The 19,766-nt window shown below is 41.9% G+C and overlaps 1 protein-coding gene across 1 annotated transcript in view; it reads left to right on the forward strand.

The window, feature by feature from the left end:
* The window catches only part of LOC136872790 (uncharacterized), a 59,883-nt gene extending 40,728 nt beyond the window's left edge, over positions 1 to 19,155 (forward strand). The window contains exon 5 of the mRNA XM_067146631.2: positions 18,913 to 19,155. Coding sequence (XP_067002732.2) covers positions 18,913 to 19,064 — 152 coding nt within the window. The 3' untranslated portion in view covers positions 19,065 to 19,155. The remainder of the gene's footprint in view (positions 1 to 18,912) is intronic.
* Positions 19,156 to 19,766: the final 611 nt, after the last annotated feature.

The following is a 19,766-nucleotide window of genomic DNA, read 5'->3' on the forward strand; positions in this document are numbered from 1 at the left end:
AAATCTTTCTATCAAAGCCAGGAACAACCGATTTTATGGGGAATAGAACCATGATATCAGTAAATGTAATCTACGAGGGGGAATCAAATATTAAGTTCCACTTTCAAGTTCTTATAAAACCACCTACATATAGGCAACAAGGCTATGACAACATACAATATAAGTTCACTTTTCCACATAGTTCTCCAGACACTGTAAAGAGTTCTCGGAACTGTCAAACAACTTTTCGATTCCGGATGCGTAGAAATCACCTCCAGCGCTATGTAACAACCTCGAGACAGCTTCTTTCACCATTTCGGAATCGTCCTCCACTGAGATCCTTTTTCAGCTTGCCGAACACATGATAATCGCATGGCGCTAAGTCTGAACTGTATGGAGGGTGTTGCCATACCTCCTACTTGAATTGGTGCAGCAGATCGGACGTTTGGTGGGCCGTGTGATGTGTTGAGTTATTGTGCAACAAAATCAGACCGATGCTCGACTTTCCCCGAGGTGTTTGTAATTGCCTTATGCAACTGGTTCAACCTTTGACAGTACGAAGCCGAGTTGATTGTTGTACCTTTCGGCGTAACTTTCACGTGCACCACACGCTCCATGTCAAAGAACACTGTCGCTATTGCCTTTACAGCTGGAGGTTTTACCTTGGCCTATTTTGGTGTTGGTGATACGGTGTTCACCCATTTAATTTATAATTTCTTTGTTTCAGTGGTGAAGTGGTGGACCACACGTTTCATCCCGTGTCATGATTTTTCGCAGAAACGCGTTGTCCTCCGCAGAATACTGTTGCAAAATGCCAGTGGCGATTGGAAACGACCCTTGTGAACATCGGTGAGCGGAAGTGAGAGCGATCTTTGACACCGTTTACGAAATCCAAGTTGCTGGTGAACAATGGAGAATACATTGTAATACGGAATGTTCGATATGCTGACAATTTCTTGCAGTGTTATGCATCGATTGTCTCTAATGATCCCATCCACACGGTACTGGCCATTGCGGGCCTGCCTTCCGGTGTCAAATTCCTTACAGTGCCTTAAAACACCTGGGCGAGAAATTACGCGCTCACCGTGTACAGTAGTGACTTCACTACGGATGTACGTGCAACTGGGCCGTTTTGCCCATAGAAATCTGATCGTTGCACTCACCTCCAGTTTGGAGAGAATATCCAGTTGACGCACCATTGAGCCCAGCCCGCTCCGCACACACAACACGATGGGATACCATATCAACTTTCCTATCGGACGTGTCAGCAGTTACTGTAGCTTGCTCCGCATCGGCCACGGTCACGACACACAGCGTGCTTTCGCGGCGAGCAAGTGTATCTTATTTTTGATTCGGATACGTATATAGATATGTCCCAAGCATTCGACTCTGTGAATCACACACTTTTTCTTCATAATCTCGCTAAAACATTTAATATCCATGGCCCCATCTTGTTATTGATAACTAGTTTCCTCTCCAGCAGAAAGCAAAAGGTGATACTCCCTGAAGCTGCCTCATCATGGTTATCAGTATTATCAGGTATAATTCAGGGCAGTATCCTTGGACCACTACTCTTTGTTCTCTATATCAATGACATAATTCTTTGCCCCCAAAACCTTTAGTGTTCCCTCCTACTGTGCGGTGGCGACCTCAAAACCTAACGCGTGTTTCCACGCCTGATGATGGTCATGAATTGCAAACAGTTCTCAATTCGGGTAGTGACTTGTTTAAGAAATGGAATCTTTCTCCCGATGTTGAGGAGTGTAACGCAATAATTTTTTCATTGCTAAAGCAAGGAATGAACACTGCCTGTTCCATCCAAGCTAATACACTGAAATCGGCTTCTCAGGTGTTACAATTGATTGTAAACTGACCTTATCTGCTCATATCAAGTTAATAAAATTCCGAGCTCTGAGTAGCCTTGGCATTCATTACAGGTTCACCGAAATTAATGATATTTAGGCCTAAAAATTATTATTTGTCCCCTATGGTTTTCGTATTATTGACTTTTGTTCCCTATTTGGACCTCATCTCTGTACGAAGCATATCTCAACTAAATAGTCTATTCAGTTTTTCACTTTCATTGTTAGGACTCGCAATCCTTCCTTAAGAACACAACTGAATACATCATCTTCAAACACCTGGGTATACTTGACTGAGAAGCCAGTTACAGTTCTACGATATTTGTTATGTACATACAATAATCAATATCTGTACGAAATATAATGCTCTTCCAACGTACTTCCCTGTAGACGTTCCCTACACTACACATCATGTGTCCCATCCGCACCTAAACTTACAACAACGGTCTACCTTCCGCCGTCTCCCTACCCTTCGTAACTAACTACCCGATATCGGCATATTCACATCCTTTACATCTTTCAAACACAAACACTTTCAAACACTCAAACACTCTCGAGGCTTCCATTTCCTTCCGCCCTTCCAACCCATGACCTTTCTTCTTGCTAACTCTGCAACCGACTCTTGCCTGATATAATTGTCATTCTGGTTACATAACTATTGTTGTTAATATAATGAAGAAACTTAATACTGAACTGTTCCAATCCAAATAAAAACATGCCAGGCTAAATCGGAGAGCTTCATGGTTCGTTCGTCAAAAATTATGGCATTAAGACTAACGTTAACTTCGCAAGAAGTAAATACTCATGGTATATGAATGGGAAACAGTATCATTATTATGTGAATAAGTAGCAAATTTGGTGATAAAATGGATTTATTAAACTGAACACATGATGAATTATTCACACTAAACTTCAAAATAAAAGAGAAAGAAAATTAGCTAGACTCAAACGGTCATTAAAAATACAACAATTTGCCGAGCCCATCTGATATTAATTACTATAAAACACATAAAATGATAGTCGGACCAAATGCAGAAAAAAAGGATACCAATAAAAAACATTATAAATCTTGGTAAATCTACATCTTGCAAATCGACGCCGATATGTAAGTATTACGGTATCCCCAACGGGGTTGCGATCTCGCAATCGTCCGATAAGATGTTCCTCGACAAAATAAAATCAAGCTAGTTTCGATCCACTATTTACATTTTACATAATCAATGTAGTAGAACACCACAAGGCAAATGCAGGTCTCACAAAACTTACAAATTACACCGCTTCTATCGACAAACCATTTTGCCACAAATGGACCAGCACTGAAGCTGACTTCCCTTAGAAATTAGCTCTGGGCTAAGTTAAAATGCGAATGTTTAAAACAAAGTTGATACCATGATATGAACAAAGAAAAATGAGCAATGCAATCCACGACAAATGAAATAAACAATCAAAAATCTAAAAATGAAGGCGAAAGTCACTGGCCACCTGAAATAAAATACACAAGGAAATACACTTCTTCATAAATGAAGTCCAAATAATCCATGACCCAGTAAACACCTGGGTTAGGTAGGTTACGCCTTCTTGACACTGCGGGTGGGTTTACACTTTTACTTCTTGTCTGTCAGCTGTAAACATCCCAAGAATTTCTAACTAGCAGAGAGACGAATACAGCGAGCGGGATGAAAGGGCTATTCTTTCGAGGGGTTCGTCAAGGGCATTCACCTCACTCCCAGGGGAGTTTCAATGGAAACTTCAACTGCCATTCTTTTCACTCCTCTAGCCGCTGCCCTACAGAAAAATAAATCTTTCTCCCATTCACAGAAATGCTCTGTCTTAAGAGAATAACTAGACCTCAATATCTCAGCTTAATAACTGCGCAAATCCCTATGAAATAACACGTAACTCAGGCCTTCTTCACTCGCGGCATAGGATTTGGAATCTCAGCTGTATCACCGAATATCCAAGCATATTCAAGCCCATATCCTAATATGCAGCTATCACTCATATTTTTTCCTTCACTGAAATTTTCACAAGCCTCTTTTACAATACCCTAGTTATATTCTATGTGAAATCTGCCTTTCGTTATCACCTTGATTGCTCTCCTACCCGAATCGCCTGTCTTCCCTGCTCAAATAAATGACTCTAACATCGCAACGTAGCCTCCCAGACGGTCGGTGGCCAAAATAGCTCTGAAAACGCGCTGCTTGCATATTAAATAATAAACCTGCACTGCTTTGAATATTCTTGTCCCTAACAACATTAAGGGTGCGTAGCCTCGGTACCTCGCGACTTTACATCATGAACACACATAGTACAATACTCTGAAACAAATTAAATGAAACACACACCTTTCCACACCTAATTACATCCCTCTTTCCCATCACTAACATAAACACAAAATAAAGGGCACTAGCATGCAACAGCCCTGGATTTCCAATTACGTAACATGAAATAAAGCCTAGCTCAGCTCTAGGGAGCTGACATTTCACGTTAATATGAAATTTATTGGGATGGCACTAAGCTGACTTCTTCTGTCTAAGAACATGCTTATAAATTTGGCATATCACATGAATTTGCCGATCTCTGCTTCCACACCAGTCACATGACTGCTGCGTCCGTAGATTTACTCTACCATCACAACACACGTTGGATATTATCACAATACATTGAGTTGACACTGGGTGATGCCATCATAATCCTTGTAAGGTAACACTCCTAGAATGAATGTATAGTTAATAACTCCTCACTTTCTCTGAATATACACGTACTTTACATATGCAAAGACTTTGCTATTACACTGACTGACAGAGCAAATGCAACACCAAGGAGGAGTGGTTCGAAAGGGATGAAAGTTGGGGAAAAAACAGAGTCGACACGGAAGAATAATTGATGTTTATTTCAAACCGATATGCAGGTTACACAATGCGCACGGCATCGACTCAGTAGGATGTAGGACCACCGCGAGCGGCGATGCACGCAGAAACACGTCGAGGTACAGAGTCAATAAGAGTGCGGATGGTGTCCTGAGGGATGGTTCTCCATTCTCTGTCAACCATTTGCCACAGTTGGTCGTCCGTAAGAGGCTGGGGCAGAGTTTGTAAACGGCGTCCAATGAGATCCCACACGTGTTCGATTGGTGAGAGATCCGGAGAGTACGCTGGCCACGGAAGCATCTGTACACCTTGTAGAGCCTGTTGGGAGATGCGAGCAGTGTGTGGGCGGGCATTATCCTGCTGAAACAGAGCATTGGGCAGCCCCTGAAGGTACGGGAGTGCCACCGGCCGCAGCACATGCTGCACGTAGCGGTGGGCATTTAACGTGCCTTGAATACGCACTAGAGGTGACGTGGAATCATACGCAATAGCGCCCCAAACCATGATGCCGCGTTGTCTAGCGGTAGGGCGCTCCACAGTTACTGCCGGATTTGACCTTTCTCCACGCCGACGCCACACTCGTCTGCGGTGACTATCACTGACAGAACAGAAGCGTGACTCATCGGAGAATACGACGTTCCGCCATTCCCTCATCCAAGTCGCTCTAATCCGGCACCATGCCAGGCGTGCACGTCTATGCTGTGGGGTCAATGGTAGTCTTCTGAGCGGACGCCGGGAGTGCAGGCCTCCTTCAACCAATCGACGGGAAATTGTTCTGGTAGATATTGGAACAGCCAGGGTGTCTTGCACATGCTGAAGAATGGCGGTTGACGTGTCGTGCGGGGCTGCCACCGCTTGGCGGCGGATGCGCCGATCCTCGCGTGCTGACGTCACTCGGGCTGCGCCTGGACCCCTCGCACGTGCCACATGTCCCTGCGTCAACCATCTTCGCCACAGGCGTTGCACCGTGGACACATCCCTATGGGTATCGGCTGCGATTTGACGAAGCGACCAACCTGCCCTTCTCAGCCCGATCACCATACACCCTCGTAAAGTCGTCTGTCTGCTGGAAATGCCTCCGTTGACGGCGGCCTGGTATTCTTAGCTATACACGAGTCCTGTGGCACACGACAACACGTTCTACAATGACTGTCGGCTGAGAAATCACGGTACGAAGTGGGCCATTCGCCAACGCCGTGTCCCATTTATCGTTCGCTACGTGCGCAGCACAGCGGCGCATTTCACATCATGAGCATACCTCAGTGACGTCAGTCTACCCTGCAATTGGCATAAAGTTCTGACCACTCCTTCTTGGTGTTGCATTTGCTCTGTCAGTCAGTGTATTATAATTAAGCTAATAGGAAATTGAGCTTCGTTCAAAGCTACTGTTTGAAGGAGCGAATTCCATACCACTCCACATGTAAGATCAGTGATCGTACCGAAAACACACGCTACTTCCGCGATCACGATACGCGACCCGATAAATGTTTATGCATATAATAAATGTTGGATCAGTCTGCGAGATTTATTCTATTATATGCATTTACCGTCCTATATCCTCTTCCGAATTTTCAATATATACTGGCCTCCCGCACTTGGCAATACTATACTTCGTCACACAAGTAAAGGTAACCGTCACGATAACGGACTTTTCACTCCTGAATTTACCTGACTTAATTCGCACCAGGATCGTGCATATTAACACCGTTCTGAAAGATAGACTCAATGTTCATTATATTTAGTAGTCATAGTTAAAGTGGTTACAGCTTCACTGTTGAAATATACTACAAAAAATGAACACGGCAGTCACGACTGACGTGGACACTGTCGCACCACTGAGGAACAAATGACAGACCTTCCCCTGCTGCTCGTTGCTTTATAGTTTCAATTGCCTTACGCAAAAGAGGGGTTCCCCATGCGACTATGGATTGAGGGCTCAACCGCTTTCTGAAGGCAAAGCGCGCGACCGTTGGAAAATAGCAGTTCGGTACATCGTTTGGAAGTAGCCGAAATATAAACATATACGTATCTGCAAACTCAACCACAACTTAGCAATCATGTCAAAACCGTGGTGCACAGGTTTACTAACAGATTTCTCCCTTAAGATACTGGTAGGTCAGCACTGCGGTGTACGAAGTTGGTGGTAGAAAAATATTTGTTCATCGTCACCGAAAGCCACACCATCTAATTTACGATTGGTCTACTTTAAACTCGGCGTGCAGCAGGCGATACTGCTACACACCCTGCAAACTCGTTCAAACTTTCAAAACACTCATGACCTCAAGCTTGCTACTGAATGTTCTCTAACTCCGAGCGGTCCAGAATCAAGCCGTTGGCTAACCGCCTCTCACTTAAAGCTTTCCAATATAACGAACTCACAGTGTTACGCAATATTAAAATAAATATTCATGGGGGATATGTGATATGTTTCAATACTGTTGTTTGTAACGAAAGTTATCTTACAAAACTTATTTTAATTTGTTATATATTGGTGTAAAGTGGCCCTCCCTCGACTGTACCTAAAAAAGTGCATTAGTAGATGAAACTGGACTTGAAAGTTTGAAATATATTGGAAAGGCGTCGATGCTACAGTTTGATAGATTAGCAGGAGTACCATGGAATGTTAGAAAGCTATCTTCTGATTGGATGAGAACAGTAATTGCAATTCGACTCTAAGTAAGAGCACATAGTGTGATAAGAAATTATAGAGACAGCTCAATGTTGAGCAAGCAGGGCGAGGTGTTTACAGAGTTTTTGAAAAGGTGTGTTCGATCATTGGTTGAGAGTAAGAAGGATGAAACATTGAGCTCACACTTGAAATCCTTCAGTACTCAAGTGAGTAAAAACCGGAGTACTTACTGGGACCTTTCCCATTAACCCTATAGCTCATGGGACCATGTGACGACGCAAATTTACCCCAACCGGGTCATGAACACACGGGACCACGCGCCACAGGATTTAACAGTCAAGGAACATTTTCTGTCTGGTGACAAACGCCGCCTCATTTGGATTGAAATGACTAATCCGAACACATGAGATGACAAATGACATTATGACATAGAGAGGTCAACCGCTACCCTTCAGTTTCGAGATATGAGCAAGAGCCTTTCATGGCCATGGTGCGTCCGGGAGTACAAATTACAACCAACTTTAATCTAACTTACAGGCATAAATGAACGGAAGAGGGAAGGATGCGATCATCGGCAAAGATAAGCAAAAGTATTCTATAGGTTTAATTCACTCTCGTTTCCACACATAATTAACACTTTACAACATTAATGATTAAATTCATTAATTTATATAAATATATTTGACACTCAATAAAGCAACGGAAAACCAATTCCACGCCGTCATTTCAGTAAACATTAAGACCACAGCTTCACAAGTGTCTCTATGCGGACTGTTGAAATCACGGTGTCGAATTTCACTGAATGACAAAACAAGCCAAACATATTTTAATTAAGCACTTGAGTGTTCCTTCATTCGATTCAAACAATTTGAAGAAGGTTGAATTACCTTTCTAAAACTTTAACTTTGTATAACTTGTTTTGATGTTGATCGACACTACATTTCATTTCAGCTGTTCAATACGGCAAAAAAAATAGTACCTTTCATAATATCATAATAAAACATTTGACTATTTACAGTGATAAGTTACGACATTGCGAATGCGAAATATTCCGCCGGGAAAACTCCACATATTCAAAAAACTGATTTACTCTGAGATTAGTCTTAGAGTGGCCGCCTAATTTAAATATAACACGATGAATTATATGTAAACTCGAAAATAAGATAAGCAATAAACAGACTCCACGTAATCACAACATAATCTCACAAATAATAAAAGTAAGCCGAACTACGGTGAATACGGATCACCACATTGATGGCCAACCATCACAACGGTCTGAACCCCTTCACTTGAACAAAACTAACAATGGATTCTCACGAAATCTAGCTTTAAATAAATAATAATTATATTAAACATCATATTCAAACACTTCTACCACCCGGAAGAGGAAAAACATATAACACAAATAGTGTCTGCGTTTTCTTTACACGTTGCTATATGACTAAAGATCGTCATTGTGCCCACAAGGTTTGAAGTGGTGACCACGGTTCCGCCATCATTAGGTATCCTGTAAACAAAGCCCTATCCATCGCATCAATAGGGGTAACAATTAAATATTTCGACATTAATTTCATGATAACTTTTTACAAATGTGGGAACCAATTAAAAATACGTCGACTACTAAAGATGAACGTTGTGTCTGAGAACTCTCCTTTTCTTTCCCAGTCAGTGCAGAGATCTCGGCTCGCCTGCTTCTTTTTAAAACGCTGCAAACCCTCGCCCGGACGGCCATAAATCTATTTGGACAGCGCTCACAATACAGGACGGGAACCTATTCAAAACAACTTCTTCACAAATAAAAACATTCTCACTGCATCGTCAGCGGCTCATTATTTTAACGCAATAATACTGATGCACTTATTAATATGCTAAAATCAGCTCGGGCGTTCATCATATTCTATGAATACTTCTCAGTATCATGCCACTATACCATTTCAATACATTTCAAACTCACAGAAGGCCAGAGTTCAAGCACAGTTCCATACATCGCATAGTTAACATGGTTTCCCCATCTCACAGGCAAACATTTACCATTACCTCAAACAGAGGTATAAGAATGTATACTTAAAATGATGTGAATCTACTTGCAGTAAATCGGCACTTAATATCAAATCAAATAAATTAATTTAAGTAAAAATAAAATACAAAAAATTACACAGGGGCCTAGCTAGTGTTAGGAGTGTGGTTTCTTGAACCCCGGGCATGACGAACTCCTCGCACACAGGTCATACAGCCACTTCTTAACCTAACATCCAAAAACTCTACAACTTTACATTATAAAAGAGTGCTATTACTATCTGCACATTTAAAATATTATCCACAGGTAATATTGAAGATCCTACTGTCATATTATCCTGGTTCATGTAGAATAATTAATTCAGAAGAAAGTTACTACATTAACTCACCTAAATTAAAAAAAGGCCTTCGTCCTTTTCCTATCAGCACCCCTGATCACAAATAACCCCAGTACATGCTCATGCAATTAAGAAAAATGGGCTAAAATACATGCAATTTTCCTTACTTGTTTCTTTCCCAAATAACCTCAAGTAGTTAAATTGAAAGGGATCCTACTGACCACTCGAAGCAAAACTAATCTGACAATTCAACATTTATAAAATTATATTAACCCTATTCTTACATTCACTATCTATTTACAAAGGGAATATTAGCACTACAAAGTCATAACTGGGTACTCAACAGCTGTTTGGTCCTTCTTGGTTGGAGTCCAGAAGGACCCACAGGATGCGTCTATTCCATGTCGCTTCGGTGGGAGGTCACGGGTTCCAGATGTCCCTCGATGACTCTTGCAGAATCCATCGTCTTGGGGTCGTGAACACTGGAAAGATACTACTCACACCGGGTTTCAAAAAGACTCCCCCACTCGTCACAGTTAAATTACTTTATATTGTTATGACTGCGATCCTCCGCAGAATGAAGGTTACATATTTGTTAATCTGATTCCGGTCACAGCTAGGCTACCTCAGTCAGTCCAAGCTAGTACAGAAATCACTGTTTTGTCACTGCGATAGTTTAATATTCTGAATTAACGTGACATTGGCTTCCTATGTTTTTTAAAACCCTGCCTCGTATGTCTGTTTCTCTGTACTCAACTACAATGACACCGTCGTTTAGCACGATAATTTAGACCTGTGATTATGTATATATTTTATTACACGGACCTCGACTTTCTCACCTGTCTATTCCCGCAATTTTCAGTTTACTGATGTACACACCACGGTCTCTCTCTCTACCACGAGAGATTAACTAAAGGACAGTTTTCCCCGTCCGATATTCAGCATACCACAGCGTCACAGTTTCGCGATGCGAACATACGACATAGTTCACGTAATTACGTGGCGCGTCGCGACCGATCCGCAATTCACACAGCACTATCGCTCAATTACAGTTTTCTACCGACAATTCGTATGAGAAATGACACATTTTTCACTCTCGTTTATATCCACATTTTCTACACAAACACAAAAGGAAGGCCTACCACAGAACGGCCGTACGGTTGCCTCATAGATTTCAGTCGACTGACCTGCCACCCTCAGAAGTGCAAGCATATATGGTCTCACATGTAGTGGGGGAGTGAACAGATACGCGGTCCCTACTCCAAATTTTAAATCTCCAGATCTATTAAGACTATGGAAATCAGCGATGCGTCAGATTGTGTGGCTCACCGATCACTAATACTTGATGTAACGCGGAACGCAAAACGATCAGTAGTATAATAATAATTCGGCCGTATATATCAAGGGTGCAGCGGGGAATTACGTAATTCCATTGACGCGTAATTTCATAAACAATATTATATTATTTTTGTACCGGGAGGTACACCTCTACGCCGCACTCTTAAATCTTGCGCCAATAAAACTCGATTTGTACTGTAACAATTTTTCTCAGTCGCTGGAATTTTCTTTTCCTCTTTTCTAAATTTGTAAATCTTTTGTCATCATTTCCGGTCTCGCGAATTCATCCATCCCGGCTGCTTGCGCAAGGAGGAATTGATTTATGAATTAACTATTACAAATGTTCAATCTGGAGGCACGGTTGCGGCGGATACCACTAACCTCAAAGAGTCATTAGAATTACCTATTAGTCTCCCAAACTTGGGAGAGAAGGATATTGATGAGGCTCTGTCCACCATCACTGACAACACTCCTGAGCTAGCTTCTGTAGTAAGTGTTTTTGAAGCAAGTGATCCATCTCCAAACCAACTTAAAAATACAGGCCAGATTGTTCCATTTTTACCATAGAGTTAGCGATCTATTGTCTCTAAAATTAAAGGAAAGTCATGCCAACGAGGCGAGCAATTTAATTGATCATCTATCAAAAAGGTCCAATAAAGTTATCCAATTGTTAACTGGGGTAGCTGCTCCCAAAACTGACCAGCCCACTGTGGTAAACATGGCTAATGAGGACGATTCTTCCAAGGGAGAAGAAGGTAGAAAACCTGCGGCAACTCAACAAACGTCTGGCTCATCTGGAAATGAGTCTGATCGTCGTACCTGCATTCCACCTTTCTTCTTAAATAACGATGTGTCTGAAGATTCTTCGTCCCCTAGGCCGTTACCTACTATGTCACCTGGGTTCAGTAGTTTGCCTCATCGTTTGGCGACGTTGCTTAGGGGTATTTCTAAGTTTTCCATTAATTCCACTAATGATATCATTGCATTCTTAAGGTTTTTAGTTGAATTCCAAGATCACGCTCTAGTGTTTTCTCTTTTGCCGTGTCAAATTCTTCAAATTATTTACCCTTACTCCATAGGTGTCCTCTCGGACAAGATCGTTAGAGCCATCGCTGAACAATCTTCTATAGAAGACTTCCATGCACACCTTTTGGCAAATTTCATTCCGGCTCGAGCCATGTCTTCCTTAATTCGAAGCTACTATCACAGAGTACAGCGACTGGATGAAAATCTTGCCGACTTCATCCAAGACATTAAGTTCTACACTAGGGTATTTGCTCTTCATTTTCCTGAGGTTCAAATTGTGCAGGCCATAGTGGAAGGAATTTCACCACCCTATAGGTCACATCTGTGTTTTGCATCGCGTCCTCAAACGTTTGCTGAATTAGAGGCTATGGCTGTCTCAGCCGAAGGAGTGCGGTATGCCGACACCTTACGTGTCGCTAAGGAGCCCCCTCCGTCTTCGAGTAATTTTCGGCCCCAGCCTCGCCGAATTTCCACAAGCCGCAAAAGTTATGCTTGTGGGTCGGCAGATCATCTCCGGAACAAGTGTCCTTTGATTAAATCCAATGGGGAAAACAATGGAGCAGGGTCATCCCAAGGTTGTTTCAAATGTGTCTCGTATTATCATATTGCCAAGAATCGTCCGAATGTTAATACACCCCTCCTGTTCAACTTCTGGCGAAACGTTCACCAACTCGAATAATAGGCAATGACTAGTATCTCCGGCTGAGTCAGTGTGTTCATCTCTTCAAGTCTCAGACCCTATTAAATATTCCGAAAGCTCAGGATCGGAACAAGGCAAAAGTTCTTCTAACTCCGCACTTGAATGCCCCAAGGAATGTCTTAGGATTGCGGCGGAGAGCCCCGAACTGGTATCTTTTCTCAAAATTGAGTTGAATCATGAACCGCTTTCTGCTCTATTAGACTCTGGGAGCGTTTGTTCTATTATTTCGGCTGACTGGTATTCTAAATTAAAGTCTGTTTGTAAACTTTCTGATTATTGTTCGTCTTTGGTTCAATGTGTTTCGGCTAACTCCTCTCTCTTAGAAATTTTAGGTTTCCTATATGACAAAACTAGGATTTCTAAATTTACTTGGAAAGTTAAACTGTTTGTGGCTAATCACTTGTCTTGCCCTATTATATTAGGAGCGGATTTTATGTCTCACACCGGTCTAGTGTTCGACATTCAGAGCAAGTCGTGCACTTTCAAATTTGCTAATAATTGTAAAATTCCGTTGCTAAAATGTAATTCTGTGTCATGTTCATCTGTTTCGCCTACCCAGGATGAGATGTTGTTAGACCTTAGACATCGACCTGAGCAGCAGGCTGAGAGTATTCGTAATTTGTGTCAGTCGTTTCCAGTTGTTTTCTCCGATACCGGTACTCTTGGTGTTACTGACCTCATCCATTACAAGATTGAGGTTACTGATTCGATCCCCGTTAGATTTCCACCTTATCGGCTATCTTCTCCTAAAATGAAGGCTCTGAAGGAGATCATCGATCAAATGCTAAAAAACGGTATAATTCCACCCTCTAAGTTGGCGTATTCAACGCCTATTTTCCTGGTTCCGAAACCCCAAGGCGGCTTCAGGCCTGTGATAGATTATAGGGCATTAAATCGAAAGGTGGTGTTAAAATCTGGTCCTCTTCCCGACCTTCATTCTTGTTTTTCATGGTTTCGTTAAGCTAAGTTCTTCACCGTATTAGACCTTAATCAGGCGTATAATCAAATCCCTCTAACCGAAGAATCCAAATATCGCACTGCTTTTGCCACGGATTGGAACTTGTATGAGTACAACCGCGTGCCTTTCGGGCTCCCCACGGAGCAGCTGTGCTCACTACACTGCTAGATAGGCCCTTCTCTGACATCAAGTTTGAATACTTCTACCGTTATCTTGATGATGTCGTCGTATTTTCTGAGACCTTTGAAGAACACCTAGATCATCTAAAAGAGGTCCTTAATCGCCTTAGTAAGGCAGGGTTAAGTGTGAAGTTATCTACGGTTGCTTTCGCTAAGCCTTCCATGTCATTTCTAGGGCATATTGTGTCGCCCGATTGTGTTTCTGTTGATCATTCTAAAACACAGGCCATCCGTGATTTCAAACCTCCTAAAGCCATCAAAGGCATTGCCAGAGTCATCGGCATGGTGAATTTCTTCAGGAAATTTATTCCAAGCTTCGCTAACAGAGCGGCGCCCTTGAACTTACTTCGTAGGAAAGGCGTCAAATTTGAGTGGGGCCATTCCCAACAAGCCGCTTTCGAAGACCTGAAATTAGCCCTTTGTAACGCCCCTGTCCTTGCGATGTCTGATTTCTCGAAGAAATTCCTCGTTCAAACCTATGCGTCGTCGTCGGCGGTGGCTGCTGTGCTTCTTCAAGAGACTGAACTCGGAAGGAGACCCATTGCCTATGCATTTTGCACACTACCGGCTCAAGAAGACAAGTATTCCATCTATGAACTTGAGGGTTTGGCAGTCTTATTTGCACTAGAGAAGTTCCGCCCCTATCTGGAACAGTCGAGTTCGGCTTGGAAACAGATAATCAAGCCTTAAGTTGGGTCTTAGCTAGGCCGCGTCGTACTGGTCGTATAGCCCGCTGGGCCATCAGGATTTCTGCCTTCCAGTTTGATGTTAGGCATATTAGAGGATCGGAAAATGTTATTGCGGATGGATTAACCCGCATGTTTGCTCATGATGTGGAGACCTCCGAACTGAAGAATAGCTCTTCTATTCCCACGTCAATACCTTCAGGTGTAAATGCCATTTTAACTGATGCCCCCATGTTGTTTAGGGATATGGAAAAATATCAACGTGAAGATCCTCTGCTGGCCTCTATTATGAAAACCCTTTCTTCTGGGGAACATGTCGTCCCTTATGTGTTGAGGAATGGGGTTTTGTGTTGCCCCTTGAGGCATGATCAAAAGATGAAAGTTGTGGTTCCAGCTGTTTTTGTACCTATGATCTTCAAGTACTACCATGAGACGCCATTAGACGGGTAATTTAGGCATCTCCAAAACTTGAGAAAAGATCCGAGAGATGTTCATCTGGAAAGGTATGGATGGTTAAATTCGTGAATTGGTAAAAGCTTGTAAATCTTGTTTGCATAGTAAGCCCACCTTGTCCACTAAGCTAGGGCTACTATCTTCTCATCAAGCGTCGTGTCCCATGGAACGCATCTTTATCGACTACGTAGCACCCTTCCCCCAATCAAAGGGAAATGCCAACAAATTCATTCTTGTGTGTGTAGATGGTTTCACAAGATTTTTCTGGTTATTTCCGACTAAGCAGGTAACCGCTCAGTCAACTATTGCTTGTTTAAATACCATATTTGCCTCTTTTGGTCCGTATCAATATTTAATTTCTGATAATGCTAAGGCATTTACCTCAAATCTCTTCCGTAAATTCTGTTTTGATCTGTCCATCTCTCATGTAATTACTTCGACGTATTATCCTCAACCATCTCTGGCTGAGCGGGTCAATCGTAATCTGAGATCGGCGCTCATTTCATTTCATCATGATGATCATTCCAGGTGGGATGCATCCCTGCATTGTTTGGCCTTCGCTTTGAATTCGGCGGTTCATGAATCTCATAACTTCACTCCAGCTTCTTTGATGTTTAAATTTGTGCCTAACACGCCGCTCTCTAACCTTTGGTCACTTAATGATATTCTAGCAGAGACAATAGATCCCGATAACATCAGAGATCTATGGAGGAAGTCTAAGGCCAATCTTAAAGTTTCTCATGAAAAGGTTAGGGAAATATATGATCGTGGACGGAGGCCTACCAAGTTAAAAGTAGGAGATCAAGTCATGGTTAAAACTTTGTTCCCGCCGGCAAGCTTGCCCCCAAATTTCATGGGCCGTGCATCATTTTAGATTTCCTGACTCCTGTTACATTATTGGTGAGCAATCCAGCCATCGCGAGGATCTTTAGGGTCCACATCTCCCAGGTTAAACCTGTATAATTCGCTTTTTTTGTTCATAGCCGCTAAACATTAACAGGAGCTTAGAAAGTTATATTTTCTTTAAATCTAAGGCCTTCTGCACTTTGGTTGTATTGTCTTATCTGTATGTATATTATATGTACGATCTTTCCCTCCGGTTTTCCTGCTGTCCATTCCTGAGTGGCCATGACCAAGCCCCCGCCTCTTGCATATCCACACCGTGGCACAAAACACCTTCCACGACGCCCGGTCCTCAGCTTCACCTATAAAGATCTTACTCTCTCTTTACAATTCACCAATATCATTTTCTGTCGCCGAGATCTTAAAGTTTCAGTGTCCCCGCAGCCGTTCGTCGCCGTACCTCCACTGAGGTGGGGTACGGGCCCACTCCACTCCCGTGATGTCTACCTGTGTACGGCGCGCCGGAGGCCATCTACCGGCAAAGGCTGAAGTGCGGCGCCCCTACCGCCAACTCATCTACGGAGTGTAAATACACTTCTGATCTGCGGAGCCCTTCAGGACGACTGCCCCTCTCATAGTAGTGGGAGAGGTGTATATGAGTAGCGGGAGAGGTGTATCTGAGGGTACTTGATGGGTCCGGGCGACCTCAACTGGATATCGGCAGCGGCGGCAGGACTTGGCGTCAAAATTATTCATATGTATTTCACATTCCGTGACAACAAAGACACTCCAAACACTGTTTAACTAGTTGCTACCTACCTACTTAATAAAATTAGATATGTTTTTCTCTCCAGAGTTAAATAATAATAATTTTTTGAAAATTCTTCTGTGCCACCCCTTGGAAGGACATTTGGGGGTGTGAGAAGGTCTGTACCGGGAGGTACACCTCTACGCCGCACATTTAAATCTTGCGCCAATAGAACTCCTCTACAGGAGAAACACTGAACTTGGAACTAGACCTACTTAAACTTTTACTCAGAAGATGTCACTACCTTAATTTTGTGATTGTGAAGTTTCCAGCACTGTGTAAATTTCAACTTGTTTTTGTTTTCCGTTCATCAAGAAATTTGGACATTCTCTCATAGATGTCACTATTAAAAACTTCGATCACGCACCCTGGTGCGAAATGAAGGAACCTTTTTCGAAGAAATTTTGTATTCTAAAGTTTTTCTTTACTAAATTTCGTTCATTCATTTTTGGGTTAGCAATATTTATTTTTTCTTTCCGCCAGTTTTTAATTTAGCCAATCAAGAATTTCTGTAATTAATTTCCAACCAATCCCATATTTCTTCTTCGATTTTGAGTGTAACTTTTGATTTTAACCAATAAAACTCTGTGGGAGTGCCTTGAATATTCATGAAAGCTCTCGAACTTTCCCCGAGGGTTTATAAACTGCGGATTTTCACGTCTCTGGTCCATTTGATCAACATCTAACTAAGTGTGTGCGTCTAGCAGGGGGCGGGAGGCGCCTCTTTCATCAGGCAGCAGTTCTTCAGCTAGGTATGGCCACTTAACATCTTCAACTTTTGCTAGCTCCGCAGTTTAACCCGAGGGATAGGTCCGAAACTTTAATATGTAACCAACGTCTCCAAAATGTAATTTTCTGCCGGCCTATATAGAAACTTCATAAAATCTTTAACTGTAAATCGGGGATAGAGAGTGATACACCATCTTGAGCTCCCCTTCATCTTGGTTTGAGGTACCGCATTTGTTTCTACCATGTATTAAAGTAATCTCCATCCGAGCAAGCTGAGTAGTTTGGGATTAGCCTCTGTTTCGTGGGCCAAATAACCTATTGGTCTTTACATTTTTTTTGTGGAGCTCAATCTCCGAATCCACTCCAGTTGTACTCGGGCCGTTTATCGAACCTGTTCTTTTCCACTAAGGATCCGTAGGCTGAGTACTAGATACCTCTGTGTAATAAGATTACTATTTGTAAATTTTGCCTTGTAAGGCCAGTGACTATTAGGTTTTTGCATTGTGGTCTTGGATAGGCTGGGAACACTGAGAGCACTTCTGCTCTTTTACAGTATTGTAAGAATGCCTCTGGGATGCTTAATATTGTAATTGGGAGCAAGTGCTCCATGTATTATGGGATTTCTGCCCTTTGAACTAATTGGTGCTTTGTAAAGTTGAGCTAGGAGCTCAAAATTGTAAAACTAGGGGCTTGTAGCCCAAGAGTGTTGTGTGAAAATTCTGAAATTTTGGGATCTTTCTAAGTCTTGTTTCTAAATTTATATGCCATTGTTATTTCACTAAGTGAAAAGTTGTTAAAATTTTGTTATTTTATTTTGGAAAATATACCCTTTGTTGAAATTTTAAATTAACTTTGACTCTGTAGTTAGACCCATTCATCTCGGCACCTTCTTTCACCTCTGCTGGTCCACGGGTAACCCCATAATATTTTTATTTTATAATTTTGGAAATGACCAAATATTATTACTGTTACTCCGACGTGCGCTTCAGATTTAATTTAAGCGTTATTTTGCCAAAAGTACATCTAAAGTCACCTTCTCACGTTGGCTCTACTGTGAGTTGGCATTTGGTTTAGGGGCGGAGTCAGATAAATCTGTTTTTCCTCTTGTCTTCCGTGTGAGTTAGGCGAGGATGTTACCCAAAATGATGAAACTGAGCTCCCATCCTGACAAATAAGCTCCAAGCATATACACTCCCCACATACTAATTTCGTAATAAATGTTCATAGTGACGATACGGTCACATTACACTGATAGTGAACATTACCATTCCTTTCTCCAGTTTTAGGACAAAAAAGAAAATGTAGCCGTTTGTAAATCGGACACTGAAGAAAAACGTTAAATTATTCTCAATTTTTATTTACTATTCTGCCTACACTGAGTTTCAAACCACTTCGTTATGTTACAGCATTATATATTTGCCCGTACATTTATGTACAACTTAGGTAAAAATCTAATTCTAACTTCTATTGTGGTAACAGTTTATACTTCTATTCACAGGTCAGCAGATGAACTCGACGGACTTCTTTGGGTGGCACCCAGGATATCCCCGAGGACAGGATAATTGTATGAAATTGGATGCTAGTACCCATAAGTGGACGTTCAACACAGAATGTCATAAGTCATTTCTGGTAATCTGCGAGCAAATGTAACTGTACTCTGAACTAAAGACATGTTATATTTCTGAATACTTGTACTGAAGAAACATTTAATAAAGACTTCATTACACTACTAGCAAATGTACCCATGCTTCGCTACGGTATTTTACAATTAATACGGATTTTTCTGTAAACTACCCTAAAGGCAGTTGTAACATTATATTAAATTGCATGCCTCTAAGCGCTATCCTAGAAACAAAACAGGGAGAACGGAATACGTTGTTTCCTATGTACGGTAGACATGGGGGAAGTTTTGAGGATAATGACTGGCCACATTCCCTAATGCCAATCAAAATCCAATTCGGGAATTATTAGATTAATGGCAGGTTCACTTGGCAACTACCATTCTCAATAGATATTCAGAGTTTTCATTATAAAGACAGGCCTTTCATGGTAATGCTAGTAATAGTCGAGTTCGAAAGATTTGATTATAACCGAGAAATGCAGCTCTATCTATTGTATCTACAAACGAGGCACGAAAAAATCCTAGGACCAAAGTTGTAGATCTCTCCAAATACCGTTTAGCCACGATTTATCCAGAAACGAAGGTCTGTACCGACATTAAAATTGCATCCATATTTCGGTACTTTCCGGTGCCAAAATTACAGTATATATTTGCATATCTTGGAATTTTTCCTCAAAGGAGAGAGTGGCCAGCTTTCGAGATCAGCACTCGCATACATACGGAGTAATTAA

Source organism: Anabrus simplex, chromosome 4 (genome assembly GCF_040414725.1).
Source record: "Anabrus simplex isolate iqAnaSimp1 chromosome 4, ASM4041472v1, whole genome shotgun sequence".
NCBI classification, from domain to species: Eukaryota; Metazoa; Arthropoda; class Insecta; order Orthoptera; family Tettigoniidae; genus Anabrus; species Anabrus simplex.